Source organism: Phycodurus eques, chromosome 5 (assembly GCF_024500275.1).
Source record: "Phycodurus eques isolate BA_2022a chromosome 5, UOR_Pequ_1.1, whole genome shotgun sequence".
Lineage (NCBI taxonomy): Eukaryota > Metazoa > Chordata > Actinopteri > Syngnathiformes > Syngnathidae > Phycodurus > Phycodurus eques.
In genome coordinates this window covers 15,517,180-15,535,309 of record NC_084529.1, presented here as the reverse complement: position 1 = coordinate 15,535,309, position 18,130 = coordinate 15,517,180, and the positions used below count along the sequence as shown (strand labels likewise).

At 45.8% G+C, this 18,130-nt stretch overlaps 1 protein-coding gene across 1 annotated transcript in view; it reads right to left on the bottom strand.

The window, feature by feature from the left end:
* Positions 1-18,130, bottom strand: part of shank3a (SH3 and multiple ankyrin repeat domains 3a) — a 219,495-nt gene that overhangs the window by 8,021 nt on the left and 193,344 nt on the right. Inside the window, exons 18-25 of the mRNA XM_061677680.1 lie at positions 17,147-17,271; positions 16,459-16,594; positions 14,533-14,613; positions 13,707-13,730; positions 13,238-13,365; positions 13,036-13,141; positions 11,749-12,275; positions 8,707-10,808 (exon numbers count right to left, since the gene is read on the bottom strand). Of these exons, the coding sequence (XP_061533664.1) occupies positions 8,707-10,808; positions 11,749-12,275; positions 13,036-13,141; positions 13,238-13,365; positions 13,707-13,730; positions 14,533-14,613; positions 16,459-16,594; positions 17,147-17,271 (3,229 nt within the window). The remainder of the gene's footprint in view (positions 1-8,706; positions 10,809-11,748; positions 12,276-13,035; positions 13,142-13,237; positions 13,366-13,706; positions 13,731-14,532; positions 14,614-16,458; positions 16,595-17,146; positions 17,272-18,130) is intronic.

Below are 18,130 nucleotides of genomic sequence, written 5' to 3'. Positions count from 1 at the left end.
TTGCATCCGGGTTCTCGTTACTTTCGGTCACGACCCACACCTCGTGACCATAGGTGAGGGTAGGAACGTAGATCGCCCGGTAAATCGAGAGCTTCGCCTTTCAGCTTAGCTCCTTCTTCACCACAACGGATCGATACAAAGTCCGCATCACTGCAGACGCCTGTCGATCTCCCGTTCCATTCTTCCCTCACTCGTGAACAAGACCCCAAGATACTTGACCTCCTCCACTTGGGGCAGGATCTCATCCCCGACCTGGAGAGGGCACGCCACCCTTTTCCGACTGAGGACCACTGGTCTCAGATTTGGAGGTGCTGATTCTCATCCCAGCCGCTTCACACTCGGCTGCGAACCGCTCCAATGAGAGTTGGAGGTCACGGTTTGATGAAGCCAACAGAACCACATCATCTGCAAAAAGCAGAGATGCAATACTGAGGCCACCAAACCGGACCCCCTCTACGCCTCGGCTGCACCTAGAAATTCTGTCTATAAAAGTTATGAACAGAATCGGTGACAAAGGGCAGCCTTGGCGGAGTCCAACCCTCACCGGAAACGAGTCCGACTTATGCGGACCAAACTCTGACTGCGGTCGTACAGGGACCGAACAGCCCGTATCAGGGGGTTCGGTACTCCATACTCCCGAAGCACCCCCCACAGGACCCCCCGAGGGACACGGTCGAGCGTCTTCTCCAAGTCCACAAAACACATGTAGACTGGTTGGGCGAACTCCCATGCACCCTCGAGGGCCCTGCCAAGGGTGTAGAGCTGGTCCTTATGTAATTTTTTTTCAAGTTTCTCAAATAATTGGGTAATGGATTTATTGTTAATAATACAATAAAAAACACCTGCGATTGGCTGGCAACCAGTTCAGGGTGTACCCCGCCTCCTGCCCGATGACAGCTGGGATAGGCTCCAGCACGCCCGCGACCCTAGTGAGGAGAAGCGGCTCAGACAATGGATGGATGGATGGACAATAACAAACAAATAATATAGACAAACTTTACAAAACTTTTGGTTCAACAATTGGTTGAATAATTCTAACAACAATAATTATATATAACACACTAAGCATTATTATTACGCTATTTTTAACTAAATGTTATTGTTTTACCTCATTTACGAATGACCAGGCCCATCTGTCCATTTACAATAAATCCAATGTGACCCGTGAGCACAATTTTGCCCAGCCCTGGTACGTCCGTCCGTTCGCCTGTCCATCCATCCATCCATCCATCCATCCATCCATCCATCCATCCATCCATCCATCCATTTTCTGAGCCGCTTATCCTCACAAGGGCGTGCTGGACCCTATCCCAGCTATCATCGGGCAGGAGGCGGGGTACACCCTGAACTGGTTGCCAGCCAATCGCAGGGCACATACAAACAAACCATTCGCACTCATACATTCATACTTACGGACAATTTAGAGTTGTCGATTAACCTACCATGCATGTTTTTGGCATGTGGGAGGAAACCGGAGTGCACGGGGAGAACATGCAAACTCCACACAGGCGGGGCTGGGATTTGAACCCCGGTCCTCAGAACTGTGAAGCAGACGCTCGAACCAGTCCACCGTGCCGCCGCCCTGGTACGTATATATAGTAATGTATGGTTTATACAGTATGTGTGTATGTGCAGTATGTTCAGGAAACATGACAAAGACAGCAGAGTCGGCTTCTTGCACAGCAGTCGGTCTGACTTGTGGGCCACATGAGAGAAAAATGAGCACATTGTTCACAATCTCAAACAACTGCACAAAGACAAACACACATGGGGGAGGGTGAGGACATGTGTCCCTTGACTTTTATGGATGCTTTTGTTGTTGCTGTTGTTGCATTCAAGCTGAAATGGATGAAAGAAAATCAGGAATTGTCCGAAGACTTTTGCTCATGTATTGTAAGCACTTGACACTTTATATCAGGACTACCGGCATGTGTGTGTTTTACTTGAACGTGTTTTTTTTTGTGTGTGCGCGTTACGGTGGACAGTCAAAAGGACAGACGAACTGAATTAAAACACAAGCACCCAAAAGCATGGAGCACGAGGTGAATGCGTGACACAGTGGATGCATGTGTGTGTTGTTTTGAGGGTAAGTGAGTGAGTGAGTGAGGGCCAGTGGGAGAGGACAGATACATGGCGAGAGAGGAGTGACGAGGAAATAATGGTGCGCATGATGCTCTTGTCACAAGCCGATCCTCTCCGCTGCGGCTCTCTTGGAATCGCTGTTTGTTCTTACACAGCAGTACTTACAAAATGTTAGGGATGCCTTCGGGTAAAATTTCAGGATGAAGCTCAGATGCACGATAACCTTTACTGATTTTTTCCCCAACTTTACAAGGGGCGCCACCAAGTGAGCTTTCAACATTTCCCTTAAAATATACAGTATATATTTTCAGCCTTGCAAAAACTGGTTGAGTTTTCGGGTATGTTGAGGCCTCAAAGCTGTTTTACAGTTATACTTAACTGTGTTTACAACCCCAATTCCAATGAAGTTGGGACGTTGTGTTAAACATAAATAAAAACAGAATACAATGATTTGCAAATCATGTTCAACCTATATTTAATTGAATACACTACAAAGACAAGATATTTAACGTTCGAACTGACTTTATTGTTTTGAGCAAATAATCATCAGTTGAGGAATGCTCATCAAACACCTGTTTGGAACATCCCACACGTGAACAGGCTAATTGGGAACAGGTGGGTGCCATGATGGGGTATAAAAGGAGCTTCCCTGAATTGCTCAGTCATTCACAAGCAAAGATGGGGCGAGGTTCACCTCTTTGTGAACAAGTGCGTGAGAAAATAGTCGAACAGTTTAAGGACAATGTTCCTCAACGTACAATTGCAAGTAATTTAGGGATGTGATCATCTATGGTCCACAATAGCATCAAAAGGTTCAGAGAATCTGGAGAAATCACTGCATGTAAGCGGCAAGGCCGGAAACCAACATTGAATGCCTGTGACCTTCAATCCCTCAGGCCGCACTGCATCAAAAACCAACATCAATGTGTAAAGGATATCACCACATGGGCTCAGGACCACTTCAGAAAACCAATGTCAGTAAATACAGTTCGGCGCTACATCCGGAAGTGCAACTTGAAACTCTATTATGCAGAGCAAAAGCCATTTATCAACAACACCCTGAAACGCCGCCGGCTTCTCTGAGCCCGAGCTCATCTAAGATGGACTGATGCAAAGTGGAAAAGTGTTCTCTGGTCCGACGAGTCAACATTTCAAATTGTTTTTGGAAATTGTGGAAATCGTGTCCTCCGGGCCAAAGAGTAAAAGAACCATCAGGACTGTTATGGACGCAAAGTTCAAAAGCCAGAATTCGTGATGGTATGCAGCTGTGTTAGTGCCAATGGCGTGGGTAATTTACACATCTGTGAAGGCACCATTAATGCTGAAAGGTGCATACAGGTTTTCGAGAAACATATGCTGCCATTCAGCATGGACGCCCCTGTTTATTTCAGCTCGACAATGCTGTCCTGTCTCCCATTGAAAATGTATGGCGCATTATGAAGCGTAAAATACAACAACGGAGACCCCGGACTGTTGAACAGCTGAAGCTGTACATCAGACGTGCCCAAAGTCCGGCCCCCGGACCAAATCCGGCCCGTATTCATATTTCCACTGGCCCGAAGCCTCTGTCATAAAACCAATTAATATGTGGCCCGGCAGTACAAAATACACGCGCAATTTTATATTTCACCACAGGATGGCAGTAAACTTGTGGCTGAACTCTCGCGGGGCCGTTTTGCGCATGATCTGTTTTTTGCCCATTTCTAAAATGGCAACTGGAAGTAAGAAAAGGAAAGTTGATAGCGAGGGCCGACGTTTCCAGGACAAATGGAAGTCTGAATATTTTTTCACTGAGTTGAGAAACAACTGCGTCTGCCTAATTTGCCAAGAGACTCTGGCTGTGTTCAAGGAGTTCAATATAAAGAGGCACGACCAGACGGAACATGCTAATTACGACAAGCTAACTGGGAACGAACGCAGTGAAAAATTGAAGCAACTGGAAGCTGGTTTAACGGCACAGCAACACTTTTTCACAAGAGCCAGTGAGTCGAATGAAAATACAACAAAGGCAAGCTATGAGGTGGCAACGCTGATTGCCAAGCACTGCAAACCTTTTACTGAGGGTGAATTTATTAAAGACTGTGTGATGAAAATGGTGGAGAACATTTGTCCTGAGAAAAAGCAACAGTTCGCCAATGTTTTCCTGGCTCGTAGCACTGTGTCACGAAGGATCGAAGAAGTTTCTTCTGATATTAAGAGACAGTTGGACGCAAAAGGAGTGGAGTTTGAATTTGTTTCGTGAGCCTGTGACGAAAGCACGGATGCATCCGACAGCGTTCAGTTACTAATTTTTTTTGGAGGAGTGGACAGTGAAATGAACGTGCGTGAAGAGCTAGTTGACCTCCAGAGCCTTAAGGACCAAACAAGAGGGAAAGATTTATTTGCTTCTGTTTGTTCCGCCGTACATGACATAAAATTAAAGTGGAATAAAATCACGGGGATTATTACGGATGGCGCACCTGCCATGGTTGGCGAGCACAGTGGATTATCAACCCGAGTGTGTAACAAAGTAAGCGAAGAAGGAGGTAAAGCTACAAAACTCCATTGTATTATTCACCAAAAAGTTCTATGTGCCAAACCGTTTCCGTGGATCTCAGTGACGTTCCAGCCCACCTGCAGCTGGAGCTCATTGAGCTGCAGTGTGACACAGAGTGTCGCAGCCGGTACCAACAACTTTTACCAGCAGCTGGATAAAGACAGGTTCCAAGAGATTCGTACATTTGCTAAGAAAATGTTGAGCTTGTTTGGCTCGACATACTTGTGTGAGAAGACATTCTCAGTCATGAACATGAATAAGAACCGCGTGAGGACAAGACTAAGTGACTCCCACCTGCGTGACATCTTGCGCATTAAAACCACCGCTTTTGAGCCAGACCCGCCCCATTTACTGCAGTCAAGATCTCAGTATCACCCTTCACATTAATGCAAACATGTTGTTTGTTGATTCTGATGAATAAAGTTTGAGTTTGAGTCAAATTTCATAAAAAGACTTTATTTTGCATTTCATTAATTTTTATTTTAACCTTCATTTATCCAAGTCAAGCAGTTATAAGATCTACCTAGCAGCAGACAGCATAGTAAAACAGTAAAATAAAAATACAAAAAAGCATTCCCCTCGTCGGTAGCATGTAAAATTAATGCTGGCCCACATGACAATTTTTTTACGGCAATGTGGACCCTGAGCCAAAATGTTTGGGCACCCCTGCTGTACATCAAGCAAGAATGGGAAAGAATTCCACCTACAAAGCTTCAACAATTAGTGTCCTCAGTTCCCAAACGTTTATTGAATGTTGTTAAAAGAAAAAGTGAAGTAACACAGTGGTAAACATATTCAATTAAATATAGGTTGAACATGATTTGCAAATCATTGTATTCTGTTTTTATTTATGTTTAACACAACATCCCAACTTCATTGGAATTGGGGTTGTATAATTTCTTATGTACCTGTAGTCAATGAAAGGAGTGATCAATGACTGCCAAAAGTCTCTCAAAATCAACAAATCCAGACTCTCCCCTTTCCTCTGTTTGTGGCAATTGAATTCTTCTTTGACAATCGTTTTTTTGTTTTTGTGGTTCAAAGAAAAATATCCCAGTACATTTACTGCATGTGGAGCCTCAAACCACGATACAGGGTCATCGTTTTTCCAATCCAACGTGACGGTAGATGTGTGGTGCTCAATTGCTTGAGCCAAGTGCGAAATTTTCGCAATGGTCTTTTTGCGTGTATTATTATTAGTCTTCTGACAAACAAATCATCTTTTTGGGGACCTCAACCTGCCAGAAAACAATTTTTTTTTACAAGGGTAAAAATGTATGCATTGTACAGCATGACAGCCCCAAATGTAGCGTTCCTTGGAAATTGTGAAAAAAATAGCCCCCTACATCAGTTTTACCAATCCACACCAAATTGGGTGGACATGTCTATCCTAACATGACAAACCAAAACGTTTTAAACCAGTGCCTGATATTGTAAAGGGAGTCCGCCATTTTGGTTTACTGCTGGTTGCAGCTCTAATAACTATTCTTTCAAAAAAAAAAATGTTTTCTATAATGTGTTTCTCACAAAAAGTTCTCTCTCTTCTTGGTTGTTGAAGACTCCTTCAATCCAAAAGGGTTCATCGGTTGCAAATTTGGGTGTCGTGTCCCCAACCTTTGTCTTGTTTTGTCTCTTCTGACATAAATAGGGGGACTCGACATTTAAGACTTAGACCTGAAGAAGCCTTTTGAATTAAAGGGGAAACATCTTCAACAACTAATCACCGTTCTTGTGATTTTTCGGATTACCCTAACCTAGATTACTGAGAATCGACACAAATTTAAAGCAGTTATGCATTCATCATCCATGAGATGATTAGTGACAATGTCTGAACAATTCCCAGGTGACCCCAACAACATTTCAAAGGACTTTTGTCCCAATTTTGTATGTTGGTGAGGAAACTATATGACCACGAGGGGACTCCTGAGCTAATTAAATAGTCTCTACCGTATGCCATTTTGACAAAGTCAAAATTTGATCTGGTATTTGATACAAAGACCATGAGAAGGCTTTTCACCAGAGACACGACACACCATTAATTCAGTCATGTTCATATATATCCGAAGATACATCATCAGAGATTATACTGATTATACTGATAATACTTTCAGATGGGATGCAGCGATAAGGGAGCTTCGGCGCTTATCTTGCGTTTATCAGTGATGGGCCCATGGAGCCGTGGATGTATCACTCAATATATGATTTGAACAATGACTTTGGGTGGAGTTTGGGGAAAGGGACAACCTAACAGACTGTGTGTGTGTGTGTGTGTCAGAGATTAGAAAGCCCTCAGGTGTACACACTGACACATGAAGGCCAGTTACCTTGTTTGCATCGACGGATAATGCACCAAATACTACACATATACAACGCTCAAGTTGCGTGTGTTGGAAAACACTTAACGGTCACTATGGAAACAAGAGCACCATTGCAGTACTTCTCTGTACAATTTCGGTATAAAAGATAAGAAAAAATGGTCAACAGCATGCGGGATCCCAAACACTAGTTAGTAGAGATAATCAGGTGATACAAACAAGGTAACCGATATATATTTCCTCACATAGCAGCCAGAGGCCTTTCATGTATCAACTGCTCCGTATGTTTTGCTTATTATAAAGTTTTAGTCATATTTAAATCCTAAACCTTCAGCAAATAATTAAAGATCCTTCTTTTCGTCCGCCCTATCGGTAAATACACGACTCCTCAAAAGGTCAGGCTTTTGCGCTTTCAAGTGCAACTTTGGGATGAACTGAAAACGCACTATAAGCTTTACAGGTGAATTAAATTTTGATACATGAGTTGACCAATGCTGTACATTTCCACCCCTTTGCCTTTCTGTGACTCTTCCAGTCCCTCTTCATCTCTGTGGTAACCTAACCTGCAGATGACACTCTGTGACACTGTAAACTCAGTGGCCACTTCTTGTTTGAAGCCTCGCTTTGGCGAGGTACCGTTGATCAGTTATTCGATGTCGTCTTGGTCTCATGATGCCCAAATGTGGCGGGCATGATGAAGAGGTTTGATCACCAATTATAATTGAACCAGGACATATATCGGTCCATTCATGGATCAAGATACGCAAAATGTACTGTAACATTGACCAGACAAGCGCATTCCAAAGTTTAGAGGTGGTCAAATTAAGTTCATCTGCAAAGGTTACAGTGCATTTTAGTTTGATGCTGACATTTCAACCGAAAACCCAATATTCTTAACTTTTTGTAAGTAATGTAATGTACATGAAAATGTTAAGCAGATTTTGTTCTGTACTGTCTCTTTGAATTCTGTCGTAAACTTCAGCTTTACAGATGCCATGTGTACTCTGCGGGCGGTGAAGATTGTCTGCCATCAGGGAGACAATACAGAAACTTTTAAACATGAACAAGGAGACTTTAGTTAGTGGAAGACAACTAGCGATTAATTGAGGATTAATTGAGGCTCAACTGCAGAGAGTACTACATGTCTGTATTTTTATAATATTACATAGTGTGAGTCAGATTTAAACCCTAACCCTTCCAACTAATTAAAAAAATATTTTTATTTTGCCCAATCCTTAAATCAATGAAAATGTTGAACAGATTTTGCATTGCATTTGTACTGCGGTAAAGACGCCTACTACAACACACAGGAAGACAATACAGGGCCATTTAATTATGAAAAAACAGACTTTAGTGAGTAGACGACGCAACAGGGTATTCAGTGAGGCAAAGTATCTATAGGCCACTATGAGAGGAAATACATTTTTTCAACAAAAGAGAACAAATCAAATTCGTGTTTATAAGGGAAGTCTTCAGCAGGATTAGTTGACAAGCTGGTAGGTAACGGTGTTTAAAAAAAAAAACAGGAAAGTTTACCCTAGTGTCTACAACCTTAAGGTTTACTCTCGCCAGTGTCCTCACATCTGCAGAAATAAAAAGCACTTTGTTGTATTCTCAAGCATGGCGTGATTTCCACCAACAGCAAACACACACCAACAGTAGTTGTTGGGAAAACTCCTCTGAGCTTCATATATTTCAGACATTGTGTTTCACTATGGAATGATGTTGATGCACTCTTTACGACTTATTCCTAGAGTTGATCTGTTCTCTTACCTGGCACCTGCTACAGGAGACTTCCTCCCAGGGTCGAGTGATGCTCCCAGTGGTTCCTCACCCAAAGACCGCGTGTCTTTATTTAGCTGTTGTAGTCTTGAACTGAGCTCCCCCATCACAGAGGGTTTCGCCCCCTCATCGGCACCCAGCCCTAGTCCCAGCCCACCGAGATTCCCCAAACTCCCAATACCGAGACCTACTCCTGGCCCGCGGGGCTCTACCGGGTCTCCCCATAGCTTGGACCGCCGCTGGAAGAGGTAGCGCGGCTTTGTGGGCGCCAGTCCGGTCATGGAGGCTGAACCGCCGGGGGGCAGCCTGGCTCCTCCGGCCACCGCCGCAGCCAGAGCCACAGCCTGTTGCTGGGATAGCAGCTCACTGTCAGAACTCTGCTTCAGCAGAGGGTCCCTGAAGGTGACAGGGCCTTTACTGCCTCCTAAGTGGGACTTGAGTCGGGGCTTCGGAGGCACTGGCGGCTTGTCGAGCACAAAAGTCTGTCCGTCGGCATAGGAAGTGTGTGTGGTGTGTGTGTCGGCCGGTTCGCCGCTTTCTGAGGACAGCGTAGACATGCTGGAAACTGTGGAGACAGTGCTGGTGGTCTCAAGGTGGTGGTCTCTCTCCCGCTCGCTGGAGCTGCGCATGTCGGCCTCCTCCACGCCCGAATTGGCTGCAGAGCCGGACTCGCCCACTGGTGGGGGCTCCAGGGCGTCCGAGGGTTTCCCTGAGACAGCTGCTGCACTGGGCGGAGCGCTGGGTGGAGGTGGGAGCTGTGGAGGTGGAGGCTGGCTGGGGGTTACACTCAGGCTAATCGGGGTTGTGGGTGTTTGGGGCGTCGGTGTTGGCGGGGTGGTGGGTGAAGGGGCAGGAGGCTTGGTTGGGGACTGTAAAATACCCTTTGGCTGAGCTTGTGCAAGCAGCCCGTTAGCAAACTCATCAGGCGGTGGAACAAAACCGATCTTGCGCAGCTCCTCGCGTGTTTCCTCATCACTGGAGGACAGCATGGCAGAGGGCAGCGTCACCGTGTATGGATCCGCATCCTCCTCTGAGCTTCCCTGAACCAGACCCTTGTCGAGACCGGGACTGGTAGCACGCTGACTCTGAGGCTGGGGCAGAGAGACTGTGGGACTGGGGGACTTAATGTATGGACTTAGTGACTTGCTCGGCTCTTTGGATGTTGGGACAGCTGTCTTCTCTAACTCTGGACCCATGCCACTGGCCTGGCCATTACTGGTCGCATGGACCATGATCAGCCCTGCCGTTTTCTGCTGCGACGTGTCCATAATACTGATTAACATGCTCTTCTTATCTTCTAGCATTTTTTCCTCCTTCCTCTCATCAATCCTGGCCTCCATCTCCTGGTGGAACGATACACTTGACGGTGACCACGGCGGTTTGGTGGGCTGAGGGACTAATACTGATGCTGGGGTGGATCCAAGGCTAGACCCTCCCTTGGAGGTTTGAGATGTAAAGGGTGGCGATGTGGGTGGCCCTTCTCCATGTGGAGACTCTTTGGTCTGAGTGTCAATGAATATTACGCCCTGGCCCACCCGCTCCTGTTTAGTCCGTGGCTCTGGGCTGCTAGTTGGGGATTGGCTCTGGGAGGTCAGTGCCCTCTCCCTTGCGGCCAGCGCAAGAGCCAGAGGGGAATTGGGGTCCAGAGGCTTTCCTGTCAGCGGATGGATGAAGGTGGTCCCGCTAGGTGAAGGGCTCAAGGCCAAGGCAGGAGGTGGCAGCTGGCCAAGCTCTCTGGTGAGTATACGCTCGTCGATGGAGTGAGACTGAGTCAGAGAGGGGAGCTCCGTTCCGGCGGAGGACGCCCCCTCCATCGTTCCGACAGAAAGGAAGACAGTGGATCTTCGCCGCTCCTCCAGGCGACGCTCACGGTCCTTTACAGCTCCGGCGATGGCGGCGGCAAAGGGGCCCTTACCCTGAAACATGGCCTCGCCCTGGGCCCGCAAACGCTCCCGCTCAGCCATCAGCTGCTGCTGGTAGTAGTCTGCACGGCTGGTGCGCGTGTGGCCGAGCGGGTGTCGTCCTGAGGGTGAGCTCTCTCGGGAGTGGGCAGCTGCTAAGACCAAATTAGCTTTTTCTTGTGAATCCTCCACCTAGAAACAAAGGCAGTCCTCTTTTTACATTGCAATGGAGTTCTGGCTGCTACCTCACCTGAATTTGTACCAAGTGAGAACAAGGCTTTAACTACCACTAAAGCAGCACTAAAGTCATAATTAAAGTACACATTTGTATGAGACACACACTACTCATTTTTTTCCACACAAATAAATTTAAGGTACTGCCTATATGATGACTGGAAAAAATGAGGCGTCTATTTGAGGTGAGGCACTTTTTTTTTTTTAACTCAAATATAGTATATACAGGGGGTCCTCTGTTTACAATGGAGCTCCGCTGATATGGCTGCGATGTAACCTGAATTTTTACGTACAGTAAGTGTGAATGCTATTATTCTACAGAATGAACGGCCGAGCATACCAGTAAAGTCTTAATTACTGCAAACATTTGTGTGTCAAACCCTTCTAGGCCATAAATATAAAACAATCCAATGAAAAACATTAAGTACAGCACTAACTGAACATGCCTTAATGTGACGAACCTAACAAAATAAACTGTTTTTTAAAGGTGTAATAAACATACTGTGGCATTGGTCTAGTCAGTGACATTAGAAGCTGAATTCGAGTTGGCCAGTTTTTCTTTGTGTGAGGGTCTGGGCGTGAGTTGTGACCTACAGCAGCTCCTTGCAAGTGTTCTCATTTTGAATGTATTTTTTTTCCGTTTAACTGTTTGTCCAATTCAATAAACGGCTGACAGCGCATCGGCGAGTGTGGCTCTCCTAGGCCACGTGCGAGGACACTTTATATCTGTTCCTCTTTTTTCACTTCACCCTCGCTGCCTGCATGGAAGTCGGGCAATTGAACCACTACACAATTGGTGACTACCGAGGACTCCCGTAAACATTTGCAAAGATTTTAAATGGTATGAAAATAAGTGAGAGGCTTACTGACACCAGTCCAAGAAACAATTGCCAGTTACCTGTAGTTGCTTCACCAGGGGGCTTTTCTTCCTCTGAGGCTTGGTAGGCGTGTACAGTCCAATGCTAAATTGGCCCACATTGGCATAGGGGTTGTCAATGATCCGACCCTTCCGTTTTATGCGCTCGGGTGGAGTAGCGACAGACGGCCGGGGTATTTCTGTAGGTTCTACAGGTAAATGGGAAGAGTCCTGTAGGATGATCATGGAGCGGGCTTTCTTCTGTCTCTCTATCTGGGCGGCCTGCCGATGAACCGCCTCGTATGGCAGGTCCAGGGAGGAGGGCTTAAAGCTGGAGCGTCCCCCAGGTTCGTGGCTCTGACTCTGGGTCCGCGACGGAGGTGGCGGCGGGCAGAAAGCCGGGGGAGGTCCCATGTCCAGGTAATAGGGAGGCGGAGGAGGTGCTGTTTGTGGAGGAGGTGGGATGGGATGAGGCTGTGGGTGGTCTCGGAGGCTGTCTGTCATGGAGGAACTACGGGGGAAGCGGTGCTCACCTTCCAGGGCAGACAGCCGATCCTCCTCAGTGGCACCTGCAGGGCACATGATCGTTAAAGATGAGGATTACAGCAAGCTCAAGAAAACAGACCTTTTCTTAAAACAGCCCAGCAGGTCCATGGCCACTTCACACTTTAATCCTGCTATGTGTGAAACTGTCAACTCACACACTCAACAGCTTATCGTTTTAACACTTTTTTTTTTTTTTACAAGGCTTTTTAAATCTTTGACTTATTCAACACTTCATTAAACATGAATTAAGTGACTGTGACTAACGCAGCAAAATCTGTTACTGATACTTTGAGGATTAAAACTGTATATTTTCATTCTGCCCCGCAGCTGAGCATACAGCGATCACAGTCGATACCATTGCGGACCCACCCGCGATAGAGCAGAAACACATACACAAGAGCATGCAACAAAACAGAATTAAACATTGTTTATTTAAATACCAAAATGTTCAACAAAACTATCACATTTTGCTTAACGAAAGTCTGCAAGCTTAATGCTAACATATAATGCAAAACGCCAAGCTAACAGAAATTGTGATGAATTCTACCTTCTGCCATTTAGTGGAATAGTGTTTAATTCTTCTGCCTGTCACTATATGTTGCTGGCATACATAGATAAACAAAGATACATTATTTGTTGTAAATAAATTCGAATTTTCGGACCAGTTAAGTGAAATTTGATACCTTCCTGCGGCACACCTGAAGATCTCTCACTGCACACAAATGTGGCTGGAACTGACAGCCCTAATTAACATCACAGTGAGAGGATAGGTGATTGTTTTACCAAATGACTTGGTCCTGGACATCCCCTTAGGTAGTGCCATATGACCTCTCTCCATGGCTGGGTGGAACCCTCCATGGAGTGTCATCCCTTGTCGCTCAAATAGTGACTGCAGCCAGAAAAAAAAAAAAAATCAAATAAAGACAAAAGTGTGATATGTTATGTGTTTCGAGTGCGATGCTGATTTATGAGTCGATGCGCTCACACTGATCTCTGCTGGTGTTATTCTCCTGCTGGTGGGTCGCTGTTTGACGGTGGCTGCTCTGTAATCCGCCTCCGGGGGCTGAGAACGCAACATGGACTCCTGGGATGCCAACATCTCATCAAGCCTCTCTGTTGAGAAGGCAAATGAGCCGGAACTCACTAAGTAAGAATGCAACGAGACGCACGAGGAGGCAAACGCTGCATCATATTTTAAACTCCTAAACACAATGGAGAATACAAATGATGATAGGACATGTGGTATTTAATGGTGTAAAGCGGTAATTCTCAAAATGTGCTACACAGGCGCCCTATAGTGATATGTGAAAGAATCACTGAATAATATGTTAAGACGAGCATAATGTTACAGTGGAATTTAAAAAAAATCTTGTACAGTACATTTGTTAAGTACAAAATAAATTTGTACGGAAAGCGCAGTGATAAAACAGCTCAGTCTCTTGCTTCAGACTCACCTCCTCTTCTCCTCCGAGCAGAAGCTTGGTGGGAAATGAAAGCATCAGTAGAGGAGAGAAAAAGCACAAGAACAAGACAAGAGAAGTGACTATTGTCAAAGTTAGTGAAAAAAGGGAAAGCGGGAAAAGGGAGAAGTATGGAAAGCCTTTTGAGTATTTATTCAATGTCATCAAAATGTAATTAGTTAAATTACTCTGAGAAAGCGGCAGCACGGTGGGCGACTGGTTAGAGCATCTGCCTCACAGTTCTGAGGACCCGGGTTCAATCCCTGGCCCCGCCTGTGTGGAGTTTCCATGTTCTCCCCGTGCCTGCGTGGGTTTTCTCCGGGCACTCCGGTTTCCTCCCACATCCCCAAAACATGCATGATAGGTTAATTGAAGACTCTAAATTGCCCGTAGGTGTGAATGTGAGTGCGGATGGTTGTTTGTTTGTAGGTGCCCTGCGATTGACTGGCAACCAGTTCAGGGTGTACCCCGCCTCCTGCCCAATGATAGCTGGGTTAGGCTACAGCACTCCCGCGACCCTTGTGAGGATAAGCGGCTCAGAAAATAGATGGTGAAATAGATGATACTCTGAGAAAGTAATTGAAATAGTTACGCTACTATTACATTTTCAACAGCATAACCAACTACATTTTCCAAAGTCATCTTCCCTGGTTTGTCCTATTCGTTTTACTCGTGCTCTGAATTGTCTTACTAGTGAAAACAAAGAGTACATGGACCTTAAAAGATGCACATTACGGATATGGAATTCATGCTCAAATGGCTTTTCCATGGAGGATGACAGAACAAAGAGGACACATGCCCCAAATGCGCCGGCACTCACCCAGTTCTTCCAGCTCGGCCGTCATGGACTTGGAGCGCAGTGTGAGCGTGGTGCTGGGGGCTCTTTTGGGAGGCGGCGGCGCTGTGGAGAAAAGGCACGGCGTTGAGGAGGACCACGATGACGTAGAGGTCCGTGTTGGAGACGCCTTGGCTTTGCGGCTCAGTGCCCTCCTGGCATCCCGTAGACGGCCGGCCCAGGCCGCTTTGATGGGTTCCCATTCGGATGAAGCGCTACGCAGGGAGCCCGACTTCTTCATGTCAACCGAGGCTCAAATATTGGTGTTCTTTCCTTGTCACTCCCGCACAAAACATTGCATTGAGGGAAAATGTGGTCCATGGATGCTATGAGAGACGCATCGACATAGCAGCTCTGACAAACTTGAATGTCCTTACTCACACGGGGCCTGATCTAACTAAGAGCCCAAATAGTGGACGCTAAATTACTCACTCTAACAGAATGTGCACGCTATTGGCCACAGCTTTAAAAGTGGTCGAGACCACCATATTTAAAAGGGTTATTCTGCTTTAGGTAGCTCTCATGTTTTGGTTTTGGTGAGTGGGAGAGCACTACAATCACAAAACTAACTTTGAAGTGATGGTATTGGAAGTGTTAGTGGAAGAGGCAAACTAACATATTACTGAGTTACGTAAAAAAAAAAAATCTACCGTTCGCTCTGATAATTTTTGAAAAGCCAGAAACCGTACAAAAGCCATGTTTTGTTTGACTTAACTCTGTCCCGAGTGCGTGAGAGATGAATCTGCCCATTCTGCATAACATGGCACATAAAACTTGAGACAGCACACCCAAAAAAAAAAAACGCTGTGGGAGACCACCAATTGCCACAGTGCGCTGAATTTACCCAGACGCAAAAAAATGCAGTTAAAAGGCGTTTTATCATAGGTGGTATGGCATAACTCCTTGACTGGCCCCAAGTCAGCCCCAAGTCAGCCCTTTATACATCCAGATTTGATAAATCACATTGCGTGTGCTAAATTCATCTATTTATATCAACCTCTCCCAGAACACACGAAACGAACTTCACGGCAATTTTGCCTGTTTGGCAGACGCAAAGCTCGGTGCGCCTGGTTAGTAGATCAGCTTCCACATCGGTTAGCGTGAGCAATCAAGTTCCCTCCCGTTTTTGCACGCGCAAACCTTGAGTAAATCAGGCCCTTGGAGGACAAAAAACGACATGAGTGCTGACAGATGGAGAGAGGACAATGGCTTAACATCTAAGGGGAACGATATGCACCAGACGTCACACCTCCACGCTTGCGGGAGCCTCTTAATCCCTCTCCAAACGCTCACTGTTGCAATCTCGCTGATTTTAAAACATCTATTTAATAAACATCCTCAGGTTTGCCGATTCCTTCCCTCCTTGCACCAACTTGACCACCAGGAGACCTGAGAAGCAACTTCACAGCTCACAATCAAAAAGTCAACGCACCATGTCTGTGTCCTCCATTGAAAAAACAAAAACAAAAAAACAAAACCAAAACATCAAATCCAATTATCTTTCATACAGTACACAAGTCCACAGTACAAACAGTCCTCGCCGGGTTTGTAATGCGTGCGGGTCGTGCCTCAGCAGTGGAGACGGAGGAGGTTTGCAGAACAAAAGAGAGAGGAACCAGTCCGAGAGGTAGAGAGAGCCTGTTGCTGTAATGCAAATGCGTAATTCAAAACATGCGGTGTAGTCGCCATGACAACGGTGGCGAGGCACACTGAAGATGCAGCGGTGCAGGAGAATTTGTGTGTTCTATGTGCATTTCAGTACAGTACAAGAAGTGTGTACGTTCAAAGTATTGAATGTATCACCGTAATCGTGGGCAACAAAAGAATTAGTGCCTTACGCAATAGTGGGGACCTCAACAGTAGTCAGGATTCAGATTAGCATCTCACCAGTCATCCATTTGCGGTGTTTACCTTTCTTGCGGACAACTTCCTCCGACTCTGGTTTCCGCGTGACGGACACCACCTTCATCAGCAGTCGGTTGCCTCCTTGTCGGATCAGTAACACCACCTGCTTGTGGCCGACCTTCACCACGTTCACGCCATTCACCTAGACACCGCACGTGCACCAAATCGCAGTTGTCGTCTTTAAAATACGGATTAAATATACAGTGATACCTTGACTTGCTATAGCTGGGCTAACGAAACTAGCGTCAATATTGCGGTTGTTATAAACCTTTTGACAATTGATACTGCAGCAACACATACAGACAGGATATAACAATTTTAATGAGCGAATATTTCTGCAGCATTGTTGCGACAGTCGTCGTGTTTCAGGGGCAGCACAGTGTCTGTTGAATTAAAGCGAAAGATTTGCAAAACTGTCATTCGATTCTATTTTATTAATGTTATTACTGTATGTTTTGCACTGTATATATATATATATATACATACATATAGAGTGCAATTTCTTTTATAAAATATTTTTTTGGGGGGACTGGAACGGATTAATGGCATTTCCATTAATTTCAATGGGGAACGTTGATTTGAGATACTGTATGTGTGATTTGAGTTGCGAGTGTGGTCACAGAAGAAAAGAAACTCATAAGTCAAGGTAGCACTGTAAAGTATGAGGTCGTCGTCTGTGTGTGCGCGCGACTACCTCGATGAGAAAGTCTCCCGTCCTCAGGCCGGACTTCCAGGCCACACCCTCCACGTCCACAGACTCCAGATACTGCAGGGCAGGGAACGCTGGGGTCGGCGTGAACTCTTCGATGGGCGTCTCGGCTGAGCGCGCAGACGAGAGGCTTTAGTGATCGCACTAATTCAAGTTAGCGTGACAGACAACAAAGTGAACACAGTCAATAATACAACTGTAAACAAAGGAGGTGAGGGGAGGCGAAAGTGGATATAAAAAGTCAACACACCTCTGTTCAAATGACAGGTTTTTGGAAGGAGAAGGTAGGGGTTTGGGGGCAAGGCGGGAGCAAACAATTCTCCCAAGGACTCAAATAAATGCTTGTCACATTACAAAACACTGATGAAAGAGAGGTTAACTTTTATTTAAAAAAAAAATATTAATGAATGAAATTAAAAAAGGGCAGAAAGGGCGTTTTTGTACAGGTCAAAAGGACAGCTGCTCCAGCACCACCTAATGCTAAGTGTGCACTTGCCTGCTAAGTGAACTGCATTGCTACACTGTGAGAGTATTTGAGTGTGTGTGTTCCAGTGGACAGCAAAAGGTAGCGCCACGGGTAGTGAGTGATGGAGAAGTAAAAGCAGACTCCTACCAAGGTGCCTTAGCGGAGGTTGCCACAGTAACCGGGCCCCCCTGAGGGTTGGAAGAAACGGGGCACGTGCGTAAAAAGAGTCAAACACATTCACTCCGAGGAAGCGGTGTAGCCATACTGCTGGAATAGGGGGAGGGGATAATGGACGCAGAGGTTGTCAAGGAAGAGGAATAGAAGGAACTGAGAGAGAGAGGGAGGGAGGTTAGAAGGAAAGAAAAGCAAACAAGAGGAAAAAGAGCGAGAGGAGCGGTGTCTGCTCAATGTGAGCGCCATGTGTGAGCAGCAGATGGGACGACGAGCTGAGACACACACACACACACACAGAGAGTGCATCGGAGTACACAAACGTGCTGAGC